The sequence below is a fragment of the Balaenoptera physalus genome, assembly GCF_965194825.1.
Source record: "Balaenoptera physalus genome assembly, chromosome: 6".
NCBI lineage: Eukaryota > Metazoa > Chordata > Mammalia > Artiodactyla > Balaenopteridae > Balaenoptera > Balaenoptera physalus.
In genome coordinates this window covers 56,564,616-56,581,216 of record NC_138885.1, presented here as the reverse complement: position 1 = coordinate 56,581,216, position 16,601 = coordinate 56,564,616, and the positions used below count along the sequence as shown (strand labels likewise).

Sequence of the window (16,601 nt, the reverse complement as noted above, 5' to 3'; positions counted from 1 at the left end):
TCAAGGAAAAGACAATGGCACTCTACCTACATTTGACTGTAGTTTGCTTTTGAGCATTTATTGTAAAATAAAGTAAAAGAAAAGCTCAGCCAATTTATGCCTTTGAGGCAAAGGTGTTGTTTTAAAGGTGTGCAAATATGCAAGTAACTGCTTTTAAAAGGACTTAAGCTATGGAGGAAGTATTTAGAAAAATGGATGTTTGGAAAATGTTTCACTGACACCTGATTTTTTTGCCAAAACTTTTCATTATGTAGAAAAGCTTTCACATGTGCACACTTAAAACCAAAAGTTTATAACTGAATTTTTGGAAGTAATTAAGAAATGGGTATCATGATCTAGTAAACTTAGAATTTTTTTCTATTTTGGACCTATTTATGTTTTTGAAATATAAACAATATCCTTTTTAACATCTTTATTGGCGTATACTTGCTTTACAATGTTGTGTTAGTTTCTGCTGTGCAGCAAAGTGAATCGGCTATATGCATACATATATCCCCATATCCCCCCCCTCTTGCGCCTCCCTCCCACCCGCCCTATCCCATCCCTCTAGGTGGTCACAAAGCACCCAGCTGATCTCCCTGTGCTATGCAGCTGCTTCCCACTAGCTATGTATTTGAGAATGGACTTGAGGACACGGGGAGGGGGAAGGGTAAGCTGGGACGAAGTGAGAGAGTAGCATTGACATATAAACGGTATCCTTTCAATAAACTTTTCTGCTAAATCAGCCTATGAGCTTTTGTTTCTTGCAAAAAGGGATCCTATGTAAGTATCAGTTAGATGGCTAGTTATTACATAATGTTTATGTGTATAACTAAGTTATTTCCTCTATCAACTGCACATTCGTTGAGGGCTAGCAACATCTCTTACTCGTCGTTTGTATAAAAGTGCTGGCAGTCATGTATAGGGCATGTATAACATGCCAGGATTAGTGCTAAGTGCTTCCAACAACCTTATGACATAGTACTGGTATCACCATCATTCTCGTTTTACAACTGAGAAATTTGAGGTTATTTTCCTAAGATCACACAGCAATTAAGAGGCAGAGCTGAGACGTGAATCCTGATATCCTGAGCTCACGGTCTCTCAGCTTAATCACGGCTCTATTCTGCTAGTCAAAGGGCATCTGACTGTAAATTACAAATAGGCTCTTTATTGAGACAATTTAGTAAACAAGTGAAAAAAACAGAGCAACAATTCTAGAAGCATTTCCTCATCAAATTTAATTTATTGTCATTTTCTTTGGAAAAGGCATTTCTGCCATGTGTGGCCATTAAACTGTAGTTCTAGTTTGTCAAAGAAGTGGCAGTTATGATTTTTACTACTTCTTAGCTGTAGAAAACTCGAATGGTAAGTTGGATAACAGCAAGAATCTGTTATCTAGTATCCTTCTGAATTAAAATTTAAAAAACAAAAGGCTAAAAGGTGACTTTTAAAACTGATGGAGACTGAAATATTTCTTTTGGGTTTAAAAAGAAAGGGCAGCTCTAGAAAAAAGGAAAAGATATAGCTCAGTATGACTTCCTACCTCAAAGGAGAAAGGAAACAGAAACTTATGTTTAGAAACAATAAGGAGGAGGATAATAAAAGTTATCTGAAGAAATGTGACAGAGGAAACCCCTGTTAAAACAAAAAGAAGAAAATAAACTAAACCATGGTGCAAAAATATAGATGAAGAAAAAGGATACATTTTGAGAGATTGGCTTTCTTTTTCCTCAACTTCTTTCCTCCAGCAGTGGCCCTATCAAGACTATGGTAGATTCCTAAAAAAAAAAGAGGTTTCTATTTTCCCTCAGGATCAGTCCTCATCAATCTTCATCCAGCAAAGTGACTCTTACCTGAAAGGAAATATGTATTGATAATTTTTATTGATGGGTATTATGTGATGCTAACGGTGAGGGTCAGGAGAGGGCATCTAGATGGAAAGTCAAACAGTGAAACTGCAGTGTGCATTATTAGCTAGATCTTACCATAGTCCTCATAGCACCTATCCTCACCTGGCACGCTGTATATTTTCTAGTTATTATTTATTTTCTGTCTTCCCACTCGCATTAGAATGTCAGACCCATAAAAGTAGGAACTTTGTTTAGTTTTATAAACTGCCCCTACAGCAACACTGGTCACATAGTAGGTTCTTTTTTTTTTTTTTAAAAAAAGATTTACTTAGTTAATTTATTTTTTGGCTGCTTTGGGTCTTCGTTGCTGTGCGCGGGCTTTCTCTAGTTGCGGTGAGCGGGGGCTACTCTTCGTTGCAGTGCGAGGGCTTCTCATCGCGGTGGCTTCTCTTGTTGTGGAGCATGGGCTCTAGGCGCGCAGGCTTCAGTAGTTGTGGCACGCAGGCTCAGTAGTTGTGGCTCGTGGGCTCTAGAGCACAGGCTCAGTAGTTGTGGCACACAGGCTTAGTTGCTCCACGGCATGTGGGATCTTCCCGGACCAGGGCTCGAACCCGTGTCCCCTGCATTGGCAGGCGGATTCTTAAGCGCCACCAGGGAAGCCCCACATAGTAGGTTCTTAATGACAATTTTTTAAGTGATTGAATGAATGAATGAATGATATAATCTAAATACCAAACATTTAAACTTCCACTTTTGACCCTCTTTCACCAGGACAGCAATTCTGTGGCATTAAGAAGATGTCATTATTTCCCCATATTTAATCAGCAACCCCTTTTTATTCCCCAATGTTTGAAACTAAAGGACGGACGGATGAGTAACAGGGGACAGAATGTTTTTTGGTTTGTTTGTTTGTTTGTTTTTGCTTTAACATACTGAATAAAACCTGCCAGCACCTGAGGGGGTGAGGTGGAGTTTAATAGCCCTAACAGATATCTTTGTAGACACATAACTAAAATTGATAATTTGAATACTTCTGTAGAAATGTCTAATGTGGTTATCTTCTACCTACAAGATAAACTCTCCAAAGTAAATAAAGATATGGTAATATTTTATGAAGAGACAGCAAAGAATAGCATAAATCAGGCTCACCTGCAAGGCCAAGGTTCTATTTCATTTCAACAACTTTCACTGTGTGTTTGACATTAAGCCAGCTGCTGGGTCAAGGCAAATACAATTCCCATTCAGGGGGAAAATCAGCAAGGGCCTACTATTTGTAGAGTATTGTACTGGTCCTGTGTAAATATGTCCTTTCTTCAAGCAGCTTACAATCCTTGGGGAAGAAAAAAGGCTTAGCTACATAATATAATTAGCAAATAATATAAGACGACAGCTATAATGTACTCAATTGGGTATTTTCTATGCCTCCAATAAATACAAAGATTCTGTGTTTCACTTATCCAGTCCAAAACTCCACCAAGCTTCCCTGGCCTATCCAAACTTCATTGAATGTGCATTGCTAGCAGATTCCTTTTCCTAAATATATCTTTTTCATAGCCTAAATGACCCCTTCTTCTTCCATATAATTCTGGACCATGAGGTTCTCATTATGAAGCAGATAAACTACCACCCACAGTCATCCAGGGCTGCAGAACACCTGCATGAGTAGCAACGTGAAGAACTCACATTTATGTGGCTTCTGTACTGAACCAAAGCTGCCACTTTTCAGTGTGGGTGTCTTTTCTTTTCCCTCATGACATAGACAAATGTTGATGTTTACTACAAGTTGGTACATTAGTTGCTAATTAAGTTCCTAGCTGCTTCAGCCAAAACTTGCTGTATTGAATCCAAGAAAAGAATGGCAGCTACATCAAAAATAAGTTGTTGGGGATTTTGTTTTGTTTTATTAAAGGAAAGTTGTATATTAAAGAATATGGGGAACTTACATACTGGGAGATGGGAGACCTTCAGTCTTGGCTTCCTCCTAAGCTGAGTCGGTGGTTCAAGCCCTTCAGCGTCTGTCACCAGGCCTTGGTCAAAGCCAAATAAATACTACTGTCTATGCATGAGGCAATAAAGTTAATCGTTTATCATTACTTGCTCTTTTGCATACCCACCCTCTGGGAAGTAAATTCCCAGAGTTACTTCTTGGGGACCCACAGAAGGGCAGGTTTGTTCTGGAAAGGGTACAGAGGTCACGTCATCCTGGGGTTCTGGGCTTAACACACCTCTGAAAAGATGTCTTCTTAGCTTCGTCTCTCTGCCTGTCCCCTGTCATTTTACCACTCAGGCGCGGCCAGGGGCTGCCTGCATTCACCAGCCAACGCTAACACCTTGCTGTTGACATCAGGGTCTCTGGCAGTTTCTCTTTCCCTCTGGGCTGGGAAGCCCCCAGTCACGCGCTTTCACCCCCTCCACATCTTCGCTGACAAGGGGTGATGCGAGACGGCCCCGGGAACGAAGTCTGAATTTTAAGGGCGAACCCTGGCAAGGTAGACGAAATACCCGCTGGCATTGCTGGAGCGCTGCTGTCTTACTCGCTGGAAGAGAGAATTCCCTTTCCTTTTCTTTTTCCCCGCAGGGCCCGTGACCGAAGGACTGTGCGTACCGGAACCGACCAAAGGGTGGCTCCTCCCAGACCAGACACACCCCGCCCGGCGGATTACGTGCGGAAAGTCCTGAAGAAGAGAATCGAAACAGAAACCGAAGTCAGGCAAACTATATAACTGCCTGGCGGAAAGCTGGCCCCGAAGCTTCCACCCCAGTGCGCAGACGAGGCGCACCGGTCCCCGGCCCCGGCGAGCGCCCGCCGCCGCCGCGTCCTGCCCACCTGCCCACCTGCCCAGGTGCGACCGCGCCCTCGCGCGCCCGCCTGGGTGTCGTGCAGGCAACCCCGTCGTTGTCAGGAGCATCGCTGCAGACCCTGCCGCTCCAAAGCAGCGGGACACACATCTCATCCGCTGAGCTGAGAACAGCAACTTGTCCGTCTACTGGGGAGAATCTTCTCCCGCCTCTGAGAAGGAAAGATGTCGTCGGACGGGTGTTCCGCAGACAAGAATTTCTGCTATCTCATTTCGTGTTTCAGGGCCCGAGTGAAAATGTACATCCAGGTAGAGCCAGTATTGGACTACCTGACCTTTCTACCTGCAGAGGTGAAAGAGCAGATTCAGAGGACGGCCGCCACCACTGGGAACATGCAGGCAGCTGATCTGCTTCTGGACACCTTGGAGAAGGGGGTCTGGCCCCTCGGCTGGGCTAGGATGTTTGTGGACGCCCTCAGGCTAGCAGGCAACCCCTTAGCCGCCCGGTACGTGAACCCTGATCTCACCGACTTGCCCTCTCCATCCTTTGAGAATGCTCACGATGAGTGTCTCCAGTTGCTGAACCTCCTTCAGCCCACACTGGTGGACAAGCTTCTGGTTACAGATGTCTTGGATACATGTGTGGAGGAGGAGCTGCTGACAGTTGAAGACAGAAATCGGGTAGGTGTCAGTTCAAATGGAGCTGGACTTTTAGGCAGATGCAGGTATTGCAACTCTGGGTTGTTCCTCCATTTGCCCCATTCCAGATGTTCTTTGATATCTTTCGGTAAATTTGGATCCCTCCTTGAGAAGAGAATATCTAGGCTTTTAAAAACATAATTTTGAAAACGGCTATTTTTCTAATTCTTTCACTGAAATAAACTAAAGAGGAGTTAACTCTAGAATAATAATGTATGCTAATAGACAACATTTATTAAACACTTACTGTGTGCAATTAGTATCATTTGCAAAAGGTATTATCAGAGTTCATGCTCGCAATAATCTATTGAGGATTTTTATGTTATTAACTGTGCCGTTTTACAGATGAGAAAACTGAGGCAGTTTAAATAACTTGCCCAAGTTCCCCCAGGAAGACATTAACAGAGCAAGGGATTTAGTTCCTGATGGTGTGAAATTTTATGTCTTATTTTATAAAGTTCCATGGAACAGGGATCAGCAAACCATGACCCATGGGCTAAATCCAGCCCGAAAGCTCAGAATGGTGTTTAAATTTTCAGTTCATAAAGAAAGCTTTATTGGAACACAGCCATGCTCATTCATTTACATGCTATGATTGCTCTTGTGCTTTAGGAGCATTTGAACAGAGATGTCTAGCCCACAAAGCCTAAAATATTTATTATCTGGGCTTTAAACAAAAAATTTGCCAATTTCTGGCCTGTATTATGCACTATACCATTTAATTTTGGTCCAAATGGGGAAACTACATAGTACACACACACAGACACACACACTTTTTTTTTTCTTTACTCCAAGTTTCAACTCTCTGGGAATCAAAAATTGGAGATAATTAACTGAAAAAATATGTTGCTAGTTGCAGTTTTCCATATTAATAAAAGAATAGTGGATTTTTTACGTGGCATTTTGACAGGATGAATTATACAGGTGACTTTACACTTAATGTTTTATTGCTCATTGTTTTTCAATGAGTGAGGATGTACTGTGGAGTATAGAAATGCTTACCTATTTGAATCTGACTTATTCAGGGTGTGCGTCAAAAGTCTTATTTTGAAAGGCATGTAGGCAAGTAAACCCGTTTTGGAGGTCAAAGTCTAACATGCTATGATCTTGGACACTTTCTTTCTCTCTTTCTTTTTAATTCATCAACTGTTTGTATCCTTGTTACAAAGTTTTGGGCATGGGACTCCTATCAGCCTATGATGTGACTTGGTCTTTAGTGACTAAAGTTAATACTCTTTTGTCCACTTGACAGCCATAGGGCCTGTCCAAAGACCCAAGCATGCATCTAATTTTGATGACTGGTTTTCCCAACTAGTAAATTACTTTACACTGTTGTCGGTAACGTTTGTGTAGTTTTGTGTATTGAGAACCAGCTAGAACGCATTATAGTAGTCCAGCTGGATATGACAAATGTGTACATCACTGTGGCAGAAACTTAATTTGGAAGACAGTATGCAGCCTTCAAGCCAGCTGGAGATGGAAGATGGCATTTCCAGCCACAGTAGCTGTTAGGAAGTCCAGAAGCAACAGAGTCCAGTAACACCACAAAGCTGTTTATGTTTGGTGGGTACGATGTCCCGATTGCCAGCGAAACAGCACTTCTCCTTATTTACTCTAAATATGTCTGCCTATCAGCATCACTTTTGTCTTGCCTGGATTGAATTTCTGCCAGCTAGTTTTTATCCAAGTTCTTGATTCTGGCAAGCTTGGAGGCAGCTAGCAGGAATGCAAGGGATTTGACACAAAGAAGATATAGAGTAAAGGGACATTTGTGTAGTGGTAGCAGTTAAGGCCAAAGCAACCCAAATTCTCCCTCAGAGTCATATTTCAAAGGAGGCCCTGAAAGCTAGGGGAGCTATGTATCTGAGGCTTTCAAAGGAGCAATAGTGTCTGTGTGAAATTTTGGAATAGTTTTCGTACACGTCATTTTACAGGTACCATCAGTCTCAAAAGGAATCAATGGCGGATGATGGAAAGGCACCACTAGGTTTAGAAGAATCCACAGCATGTTGATACGGGGTCCTTGAGGAATGTTTATCGTATTACAGCAAAGTGTAGTGGGGAAACCATGGGAATTTGGAATGGCAAGACCTGGATTTGAGATCTATCTCTGTTTCTTACCATCTGTGTTACTTTGGACCAAATTATTTGTTTCCTGATCCTAAGTGTACTCATGAAAATGGACATAATAATAATTTCCTCTCTCATTCACAGTATTTTATTGAACATGAGTGAGAAGTAGTGTTTATGAAAAAGCTTTATAAATAAGAAAGAGCTGTTTGGTTATGATGATGACTTCTATTATTTATTTGGTCACATTTCCTTGTGAATTTAAAGTTTCAGGGGTTTAGGTAAATACCCCATGTTGAAATCGAGATCTGCCTCCTAAAGTCCCTGGATTAAACTGTGATTTGAGGAAGAAACAATGTTTTTCATCTAAGGATGAAACCAGAACCCAGTTAGGACCAAGTATAATATTGGTGCTTAATAAGTTTTGATTGATTGGATTTATTTCCAAGGAATTGTCTGGAATAAGAAATGAAAACACTTGGAGTAATGAATTGCCTTGCTAGGCACTGGGGAATGGATGGGTGGTTGATGAATATAAGATCTCCAAATCTGCTTTTTTGACACCTTAAAATAGCATTTAACTAAGAAATCAGAACTTCTAAAAAACATTTTATTTTAATGCTTCTCCTGTTTTCCAGTTGACACTTTCTACTTGGTCTTGGATTCTTACCTCCACCTCCCAATCCCTGCCCCTCTTACATAAGCACATCTAAAAAAATGATCCTAGATTTAGTTTTGTGACCAGTAGGTACCCAAAGAAATTTATTTAATTGACTGATTATTCATTCATTCGGTTTAAATTTATGGAGCGGCACCTTGCGCCAGACACCATGCTAGTGCTGAAATGATTGGAGAATAACACGAATACTGTCTGTGCTTTCATGGAGCTTACGATGCAGTGTTGATCAGTGTTCATTCTTCTAACAAATAATTAAAGAAGGTCTAGTATACGTGAGGCACTATTGCAAACACTGAGGACTCAGCAATAAATACAAGAGTCACTTTATCGATCATTATAATAGAATGCTCCCTAACAGTACGGGGGTGTCCCTGTACTGGCCTGCTTCTATTTAGGATGCTAAGTGACATCGTAGCACGTCCATGACTTAGACAGCCATGAACCGTGGATCATATAAACATTTCTATAGTGTCTTTTTAAAAAATTAATTAATTCATTCATTTTTGGCTGCGTTGGGTCTTCGTTGCTGCGCGGGCTTTCTCTAGTTGCCGCGGGCGGGGCCTACTCTTCGTTGTGGTGCGCGGGCTTCTCACTGCAGTGGCTTCTTTTTTTGTTGCAGAGCAAGGGCTCTAGGTACGCCAGCTTCAGTAGTTGTGGCACGCGAGCTCAGTAGTTGTGGCTCATGGGCTCTAGAGCGCAGGCTCAGTAGTTGTGGCACACGGGCTTAGTTGCTCCACGGCATGTGGGATCTTTCCGGACCAGGGCTCGAACCCGTGTTGCCTGCAATGGCAGGCGGATTCTTAACCACTGCGCCACCAGGGAAGCCCCTCCATAGTGTCTTAATATCAATTTGAACAGCTTAAGTAAGCTGCATGTTTCAGCCCTGCCCAGTTCAAAGCATCAAACATCTATAGTCCTAGAAGACCCTCTGTACCTTTCATTTACACAGTAGAACCTCAGATAATATCACCAGTCCAGCTAGAAACCCTCCAGTTCCATCAACATGAAGTTGAGTATTAGAATTAATCTCCTTCTAGCTCATTGTAATGTCAGGTAAATTAGGATGGGTAAGAATTTTATTAGCAACAAAAAGTACAAATAAGAAATTAGTTATGTCATTGTGACAGTACATAGTCATTCAGAAAGACATTAACTTTTGGAGGGAACTTGTTCTTTAAAAATTCTTTATTTTTAATATAAGAGTTTTGCTTCCTGATTTACTGGTACTGCGGGTTGAGCTCTGCTATATTAAAAAGTCACCATTATATTTAAATAGCTATCTAAGGTTGTTCTGAGGGGGGGAGAAAGCATTTTTATCTAACTTTACAATTGTGTTGGCAAGCCAGTGCTTAAACGAAATATCATTGGTTTCTCTACTGATTTCTGTTAGAAAAAACATACATCAAAGAATTCAGGACATGAAAGCATTGAACTGTATTACCCACAAATTCATATTTATTTTACACTCTATAAATTAGTTAACAATGTATCCATAGACATTTTTAACTTCATATTCAGAGAATACATTCGGTGGGGAAGGAACATGAGTGGGAATCATTATATGTCCTGTTTCAGGCTCAAGTCTAAATGTTCATTTCTCAAGAATTTCAGTAATCAAGTGTATATATTGGGATCTTATATATAGGAGAACAGATTAAGTAAAAAACATTGTGTGATTGCTTTAAAGGGAATTGATGTACTTTCTAGCACCCAAACTAGGAAGATTTCTTAAAAATTCAGAATCTTGATGACACTGCTAAAATTGCACAGGTATTATATGTTAGTTCCACATTCAAATAATAAAAATACTTGCAGGAAATAATGGCATAATGATTCTCAAATACCTGAGCTCAATAAGGACAACACAAGCTTGACAAATACAATTCTACAGTAAAGATCGACTAACTGGTTAATAGTCAAAGAAAATTTAGTGGATATAATATGCTTAGGTTTTTAAGTATAAGTATTTATTTCAGTGCTTCACTTGTTCATTTTAGAGAAATGCTTTCTGATTACTACTTCTGTGGAATGAGTTTAAAGCTGATAAAAGGCTGAGATAATTAAAAATGGAAATGGTTGAGTTAAAATAAGGTGCTCAAAGCAGTCTCATTTAGCATCTTTAGAGACTACTGCTTAAATTAGCAGATAATAATAGAGATGTTACAAACATCAGAGAAGACAAAGAATTTCCATTAGAAAATTAACGAAATTAGAGAAAAGTAGGAAATGAGCAAGAAACTGCTTAGAAATTCTGTGGGGGAGATGGACTGAAATCGACTAAATTTTATTAAGTCAAGTAGTCATTTTAACCACTTCTTGTCAGAAAATGAACTTAAAATTGGAGACAATTACCAGCTATAATTGTAGCTCAGTAAGGCAGTATTCAGCCTCTGGAGCCAATGCCTGGGATCTAATTCTACCTCTGCCATTTACTAGCTTTGTGGCCTTAGGGAGGTAACTGGACTTCTCTGAGCCTTGGATTTCTGATCTGTAAAATGGGTTAATATCGTTATCTTCTTCAGAGTTGTTGGGTTGATATATGCAAAACATTTATAATAACATAATTATCTATTAGCTAATGAAACGAACGTATCCTTTGGGTAGAAATCATGTGGTATAATCTTGTACTAAGTAGTGTCTGTTGGTGAAATGTTTGTAAAGATAGATGCTTTTCCCAGTCATCATAATAATAAACACTGAATTTGTACCAGACATTGTTCCAAAAATGTGAATTCCTGAAATTAAATGGTTATTGGATATATTTATAGGACTAGAAAATACACAAATTCGTAGGAAACAATTATTCTAGCTGAATAGTCCATATTATACATGTAGAAGATGGGCAAATGTTGAGAAAGACCTTTGAGTATATGTAAGTTAGTACTTCTTACCTAAGCTGCGGATTAGAATCAAGAGGTGCTTTTGAAAAAAATTTCTGGTTTCCCCCCATGGACAAATCAGAATCTCTGAGGGTAGATTTCAGACATCAGTATTTTCTAAAGCTCCTCAGGTGATTCTAACGTGCAGCTAGGACGGACAAACACTGTAATTTCATTTCAGTTGCTTCATTTTACACATGTAGAAACTGAGGTCTGGAGAGGAAGTGGCTTGCCTAATGGCCCAGCAAGGTGATGGTGTCCTGCCTAATTTCTTTCTGGTCTAAATGTGATCTTTTCTCCAAATGTCTGGTGCTGTATTAAGAACTGGGGAGATGCACTGTAATAATGATTACACAAATGATTCACATTTAAAAAGATTTACTAGATTAAAGGAGAAATTAAATGAAGGTTAAAAATAGTAATGAATGGATACAGAAATGCTTCTGCCCAATACTTTAAAAAAGGAATATAGAAATAAGTTTGTCTTATAATATTAAGTAAATACAAATTTTTTAAAAAATGTATTATAGCAGTAATAAATAATACAAATATTAAAGAATATAAATCTCTGATAGTAATTACTTATTCCATAATGGTAATAGTGAAGAAAGAGAGATCGGATAAGAAATGTTTGATTTCCTATTTATAGACTCCATGAGTTGAAAAGAAATAGCAAGCCCTAGATATACAGAAAGAAATTGATACAAATAGACATAACATGGCTAGAGATTAAAGACGCCTTCTTTTGCACCCCTTATTCAGAATGGCGGAGGTAAAACATCTGTTTCCTAAGTGTCAGCTTTGAATATCTCAATAGCTTAAAAAAATAGTGTACATTTAAAAGGGGGATTGGCCCAGGGATTTTTTTCCCCCTAGAATCCAAAATTTCTGTAAGCGGTATTGCTGTTTTCTTTAGTATTTGAATATGAGCCTTTATACATATGCTTAATTGTTCAATTTTTCTAAAGGCTAGTTCCTGTTTAAATTTATTCGTAAGATAGTTGGACTTCTTTAATTCTACTTTTCTCTTAAAACAGGTTTCTGCTGCAGAAAATAATGGAAATGAAGCAGGGGTAAGAGAGCTACTGAAAAGGATCGTGCAGAAAGAAAACTGGTTTTCTACGTTTCTGACTGTTCTGAGGCAAACAGGAAACTATGCGCTTGCCCAGGAGTTAACAGGCACCGATTACAATGAAAGCAATGAAGGTATTGCTCATTCTGCAAAGGAAGGGTTTGTGCGTTTCGCCTAGTGACTGAGAGTTTAATGAAGCCTGTAGACACAGTGCCAAATACTAGGGTATTTAGAATCAAAATTTCAAGCGATTTTGAGAGATACGTTTTCTTCTTTTTACAAATGAGGAAACTGCTGCTTGGGAAAAGATGAACCTTCCAAAGACCACAGCACTTAGCAAGGTGGGCTGGAATATTGGCAGCTGACTCCTTGTCCAACATATTTTCCATTTCCCATCTTATTTTGGAAACAAAGTGATTATCTGAGATTTTTATCAAGATAATTTTAACATTGCCTAGACAAATAAATTGGAAGAAAATATTTTAGTGGTTATTACAACTGCTGCATAGTCTTCTGGACATTTATATAAATTTTTAAGGAATTTATTAAACGTTTGATAAAAGGTCTGTAATTGCTAACATATCACAGTGTTACTTTCTGTGAGTTTTTAAAAGTATTCAATTATAATAATAAAAATTACATTTTAGAGCTCTTTCACATATATCATTTGTAAATCTAATATAATCTGCCATCTTATTTTTCTTTACAGAGTATGTATCCTATGCTTTTAAAAATATCATATGTAAGACAAATTGAAGTTTAATTGGTAATGAATGATTACCAATTTATAATTGGTATAATTTATTCACAATTATATATAATTTAAATGATTATAATCATTTCAAGCTTACTTCACTTCTTTTATTCAGTCAGTCATTCAATCAACATGTAATGAGTACAATGTGCCAGACACTGTTCTAGGTGCTGGGGATATGGATTTAAATGAGACATACAAAGTCCCCATTCCCATAAACCACACTTCCTAATGGAATAAGAAACACAGTGAACAATTTTCTAAGTTACTTATGCAAAAGAAAAACAGATAGTTACTAAATTATTAGAGTAAACAGCATATTATGATTTTATGCTGTATTATTTATGAAATAGCTTAATTTTGCTCAATGGTTAGAAATACACACTATATATACACATATATATCGTGTGTATATATATCTAGTGTATATATACACATACACACAACAGTGTGTACATATGTGTGTGTATATGTATATATAGAGAGACAAACACAAACATACACAAATATTTTTACTATGAAATATTGAAAAGCCCAGAAGAATTACAAAATAGTATTAATGGACCTGTGTGTAAATGAATCACGGGGAGTGAAGTCTAATCCATGTTTAGGGAAGGTCTTCTTGCTTAAGCCCAGAGCAAATTCCTTATGGTGTCATATGTTTGAGATGGCCACAAAGTGAAAAGCTCAAGAGGCTCCCCTTCTTTTTGAGATTATCTAGGGATTTGAGGGGGGTTTATTCAGCCAAATGTGGTTAATCCAGCTTTCAAAAGCCAAGCAGTAATTCCATGATCTGTCCACTAGCAGGTCCCCCAGTTTCTACTGTCATTGTTTCTATTTCCACAGCAAAGTGTAACTGTATTTAAAAAAAATCCCTCTCAATAGAAGCACCTTGATTTTGCTTCAGTTCTCTGGAGTGGGCTCAGTGGTGCCACTTGCTTGCAACATCAAGATTATAGGTTCTTTTGCATTTATATATTATGGCCCAGCTATTATTTCCACAATGTAACTCTAATGCCAGTTTGCTAATTCTAAAGGGACTTCAGGCCAAACTTACATACAATAATGGGGCCAAATTTCTCCTACATACCTCAAGGATGAGCTGGACCCCAGTGCAGATCACACCCTCTCATGATGAGTTCCCTTTCAAGATCTCGTGGGACCATTTCCATCCACGACAAACACTCTAGGACTTGAACTTCAAAGGGAAATGGCTACAGTCTCAATTTTTTTGTTCCCTGGGAAATTTTGGCCTCAGTGTATGGAGGGATATTAGAAAGAGCAGCCTTGCAGATCACAAAAGACCTTGTTATATTCATCCCCCAAAGTAGAGGGTACTTACCCATTTTATGGTTGTGTACTAGTTTAGGAAAAAGTCTAGAAGATCAACTCTAAGTGTCTTCTAGCTTCTCCTGACATAGACAACATCTGGCCATATTTCTGTCTTTTTTTTGTTGGGGGGGAGCAGAGCAACAAGTTACATACAACATATTTCTTTCTAAGATATTTTTAAGTTCCACTTTACAAGGTGCCTTGTTGGAAGCTAATGTGATTCTTCAAATTCTAATGCTTTGAACGATAGCAATCCTAGGTAAAGTATATACACGTAATACCTGTATAATAACACACCTCATCACATACCTTATCTAATATTCACATGCCTTCCTCTTTACTTTCCTTATTATATGCAGTAACTTTGTATTATGATTAAGTCTTTACATGTCTGTTTCAGAATGGCCTGGGGACTAGTTTATCCAGACTCTCCTAGCCTGTGCACATAATATCAGCTGGCCAAGGCCAAACACTTTATAAAAGGGATAAAGACCTTCCGAAAAGAAAAAAGTGGCACCAATTATCCATCATTCTTTTCACCCTCCCTGGTCCCCTGACAGGATCCTCTTACATTTGGGGCTTTTCCTTCTTTCAACCAAAGTGGGTGATGATGGATGTTGCCCCAGATATGTGGGCTCTTACAAAGACAGGGAGCCCAGTAGAAAGGGATTTCTAAGCTTCTTTTGAAGGTTGGATGGAAGATGCAATCCCCTTCTGGGACTCAGCAACCTTACACTCTCACTACCCCTACCAGCAGTCAGGTGCTCCTGACCAACTCATTCCAATTAAGTAGGGCTTAGTTCTCATGTCCTTCCCTGAAAATCCAATCAGGGGAGTCAGGAATTTAAATATTGTTTGCTAAACTGTACATATTATTAAGGGAATCTAATCATTTTTCTAGCAGGTCTTGATGCCCAGAACAAAGTTAGCTGTCATTATTCAAAGTTAGCTGTGGTAGGAGCTGCTGTGGATGGAATCGAGCCCCCCTGCCACCAAATTCATATATTGAAGCCTTAACCCCCAATGTGACTGTGTCTGGAGCTAGGTCTTTAGGAGGTAATTAAGGTTAAGTGAGATCCAAAGGTTGGGTCCCAGTCTGATAGGACCGAGGCCTTATAAGAAGAGGAAGACAGATCTCTGTCTCTCTCTCTCCCCACCATGTGAGTACACAGTGAGAAGGTGACATTCTGCAACCTCAGGAACATGCTCTCACCAGACACCAACCTGCTGGCACATTGACCGTGGACTTCCTGTTTCTAGAACTGTGAGAAAATACTTTTCTGTGACTTAAGTCACTCAGTCTATGGTACTTTATCATGTTGGCCCATGCTGACTAACACAGGAGCCTGGCCTCTGGATCCTGACACTTACTGAGTCCTGGCTCCTTCTTGTCCCTGGATGTGTGACTTTCACCAGGTACTTGCCCTCTCTGTGCCTCAGTTTACTCCTCTGTGAAATGGTGATAATAATATTACTGATTACCCAGGATTATTTTGAGGATTAAAAGATTTAACATTTGTAAAGCACAAAATAAATTGACTATTATTATTATAAACCCCAAACATACTTAATATGTACCTACAAATATTATAAAATCATCTTGTCTAAAGACAAACTCCAAAGTCAGAACAGTTTTCTTCAGGAAATTCTCCATACACAGCACACGTTTTCTCCTTATTCTTTAAGATGGGTTAATCAAAAATGATACTTTAAGAAATTTTCTTTATGGCATCAGTCTCTGACACATTGTACTTCAGAAGGGCAGAAACTCTTGCCTTTCTTTGTAACTTTCTTTCAAAAGTCCTTAAGAGAACACTCAATACATGTTGGCTGAAGGAACATAAAAGGTCAGGTGGAAGAAATGGTGGGAAGGAGAAAGGAAGGATTCAGAATATTTCATTAAATTTCTAAAAAAATCTCCAGAAATTCAGAATACATGAATGTAGGCTGACATTAAAGCATATGTACATCTCGTGTAGAACACGCAGTGAGAGAACAAAAAGGCTAGAGCACAAGCTGAAGAAAAACTACCACCAAATTTGCATTTTCATTAATGCAGCCTTACATGTGACTTTGTATCATTGAACAAGTGGCTTACTTCCTAAAGTTGATGGTCAGATAGGAAATCGTCACACTTATGATTAGCATAATACTTATTATATTGGCTTTTTAGATAAAATTTAGTCATCACAAAAGAATTACTACTGTGTTCATATTAGAAATAAAAATACTTTGTCACAACATAAAAACATGTTCCAAGCCTTACAAAATGTCAAAGTATTGTAGTATATTTAGGCAGATCTCTACTAGGGACCCCACTTGGTTTTCAAAATAAAAATAACAGCTCTTTATATTGTATAAAAACTTGCACTGCAATACAATTTACATTCTGTTTAGAATTTCAAAGTATTTAAGTATATTCAGGTTAATCTCTATTAGGAACCCCTATTCTGTTTTCAAAATAACAATGACAGTTATGTATACTG

General features: G+C 38.8%; 1 protein-coding gene and 1 long non-coding RNA gene across 3 annotated transcripts in view; one reads left to right on the top strand and one right to left on the bottom strand.

Annotated features, from left to right (window-relative positions):
• Window positions 1-1,134: 1,134 nt before the first annotated feature.
• Window positions 1,135-4,399, bottom strand: LOC309663109. The gene is made up of 2 exons (XR_014265107.1): window positions 3,776-4,399; window positions 1,135-3,162 (listed from the first exon to the last, which is right to left on the bottom strand). It is a non-coding gene; the product is annotated as an uncharacterized lncRNA (long non-coding RNA).
• Window positions 4,400-4,537: 138 nt separating this feature from the next.
• IFIH1 (interferon induced with helicase C domain 1) overlaps window positions 4,538-16,601 on the top strand; it is a 63,075-nt gene continuing 51,011 nt past the window's right edge. The window contains exons 1-2 of one of the 2 annotated variants that reach the window (XM_082466532.1): window positions 4,538-5,311; window positions 11,995-12,163. In XM_082466532.1, coding sequence (XP_082322658.1) covers window positions 4,856-5,311; window positions 11,995-12,163 — 625 coding nt within the window. In that variant the 5' untranslated portion in view covers window positions 4,538-4,855. The remainder of the gene's footprint in view (window positions 5,312-11,994; window positions 12,164-16,601) is intronic. The other variant, XM_082466531.1, reaches the window with a different exon arrangement.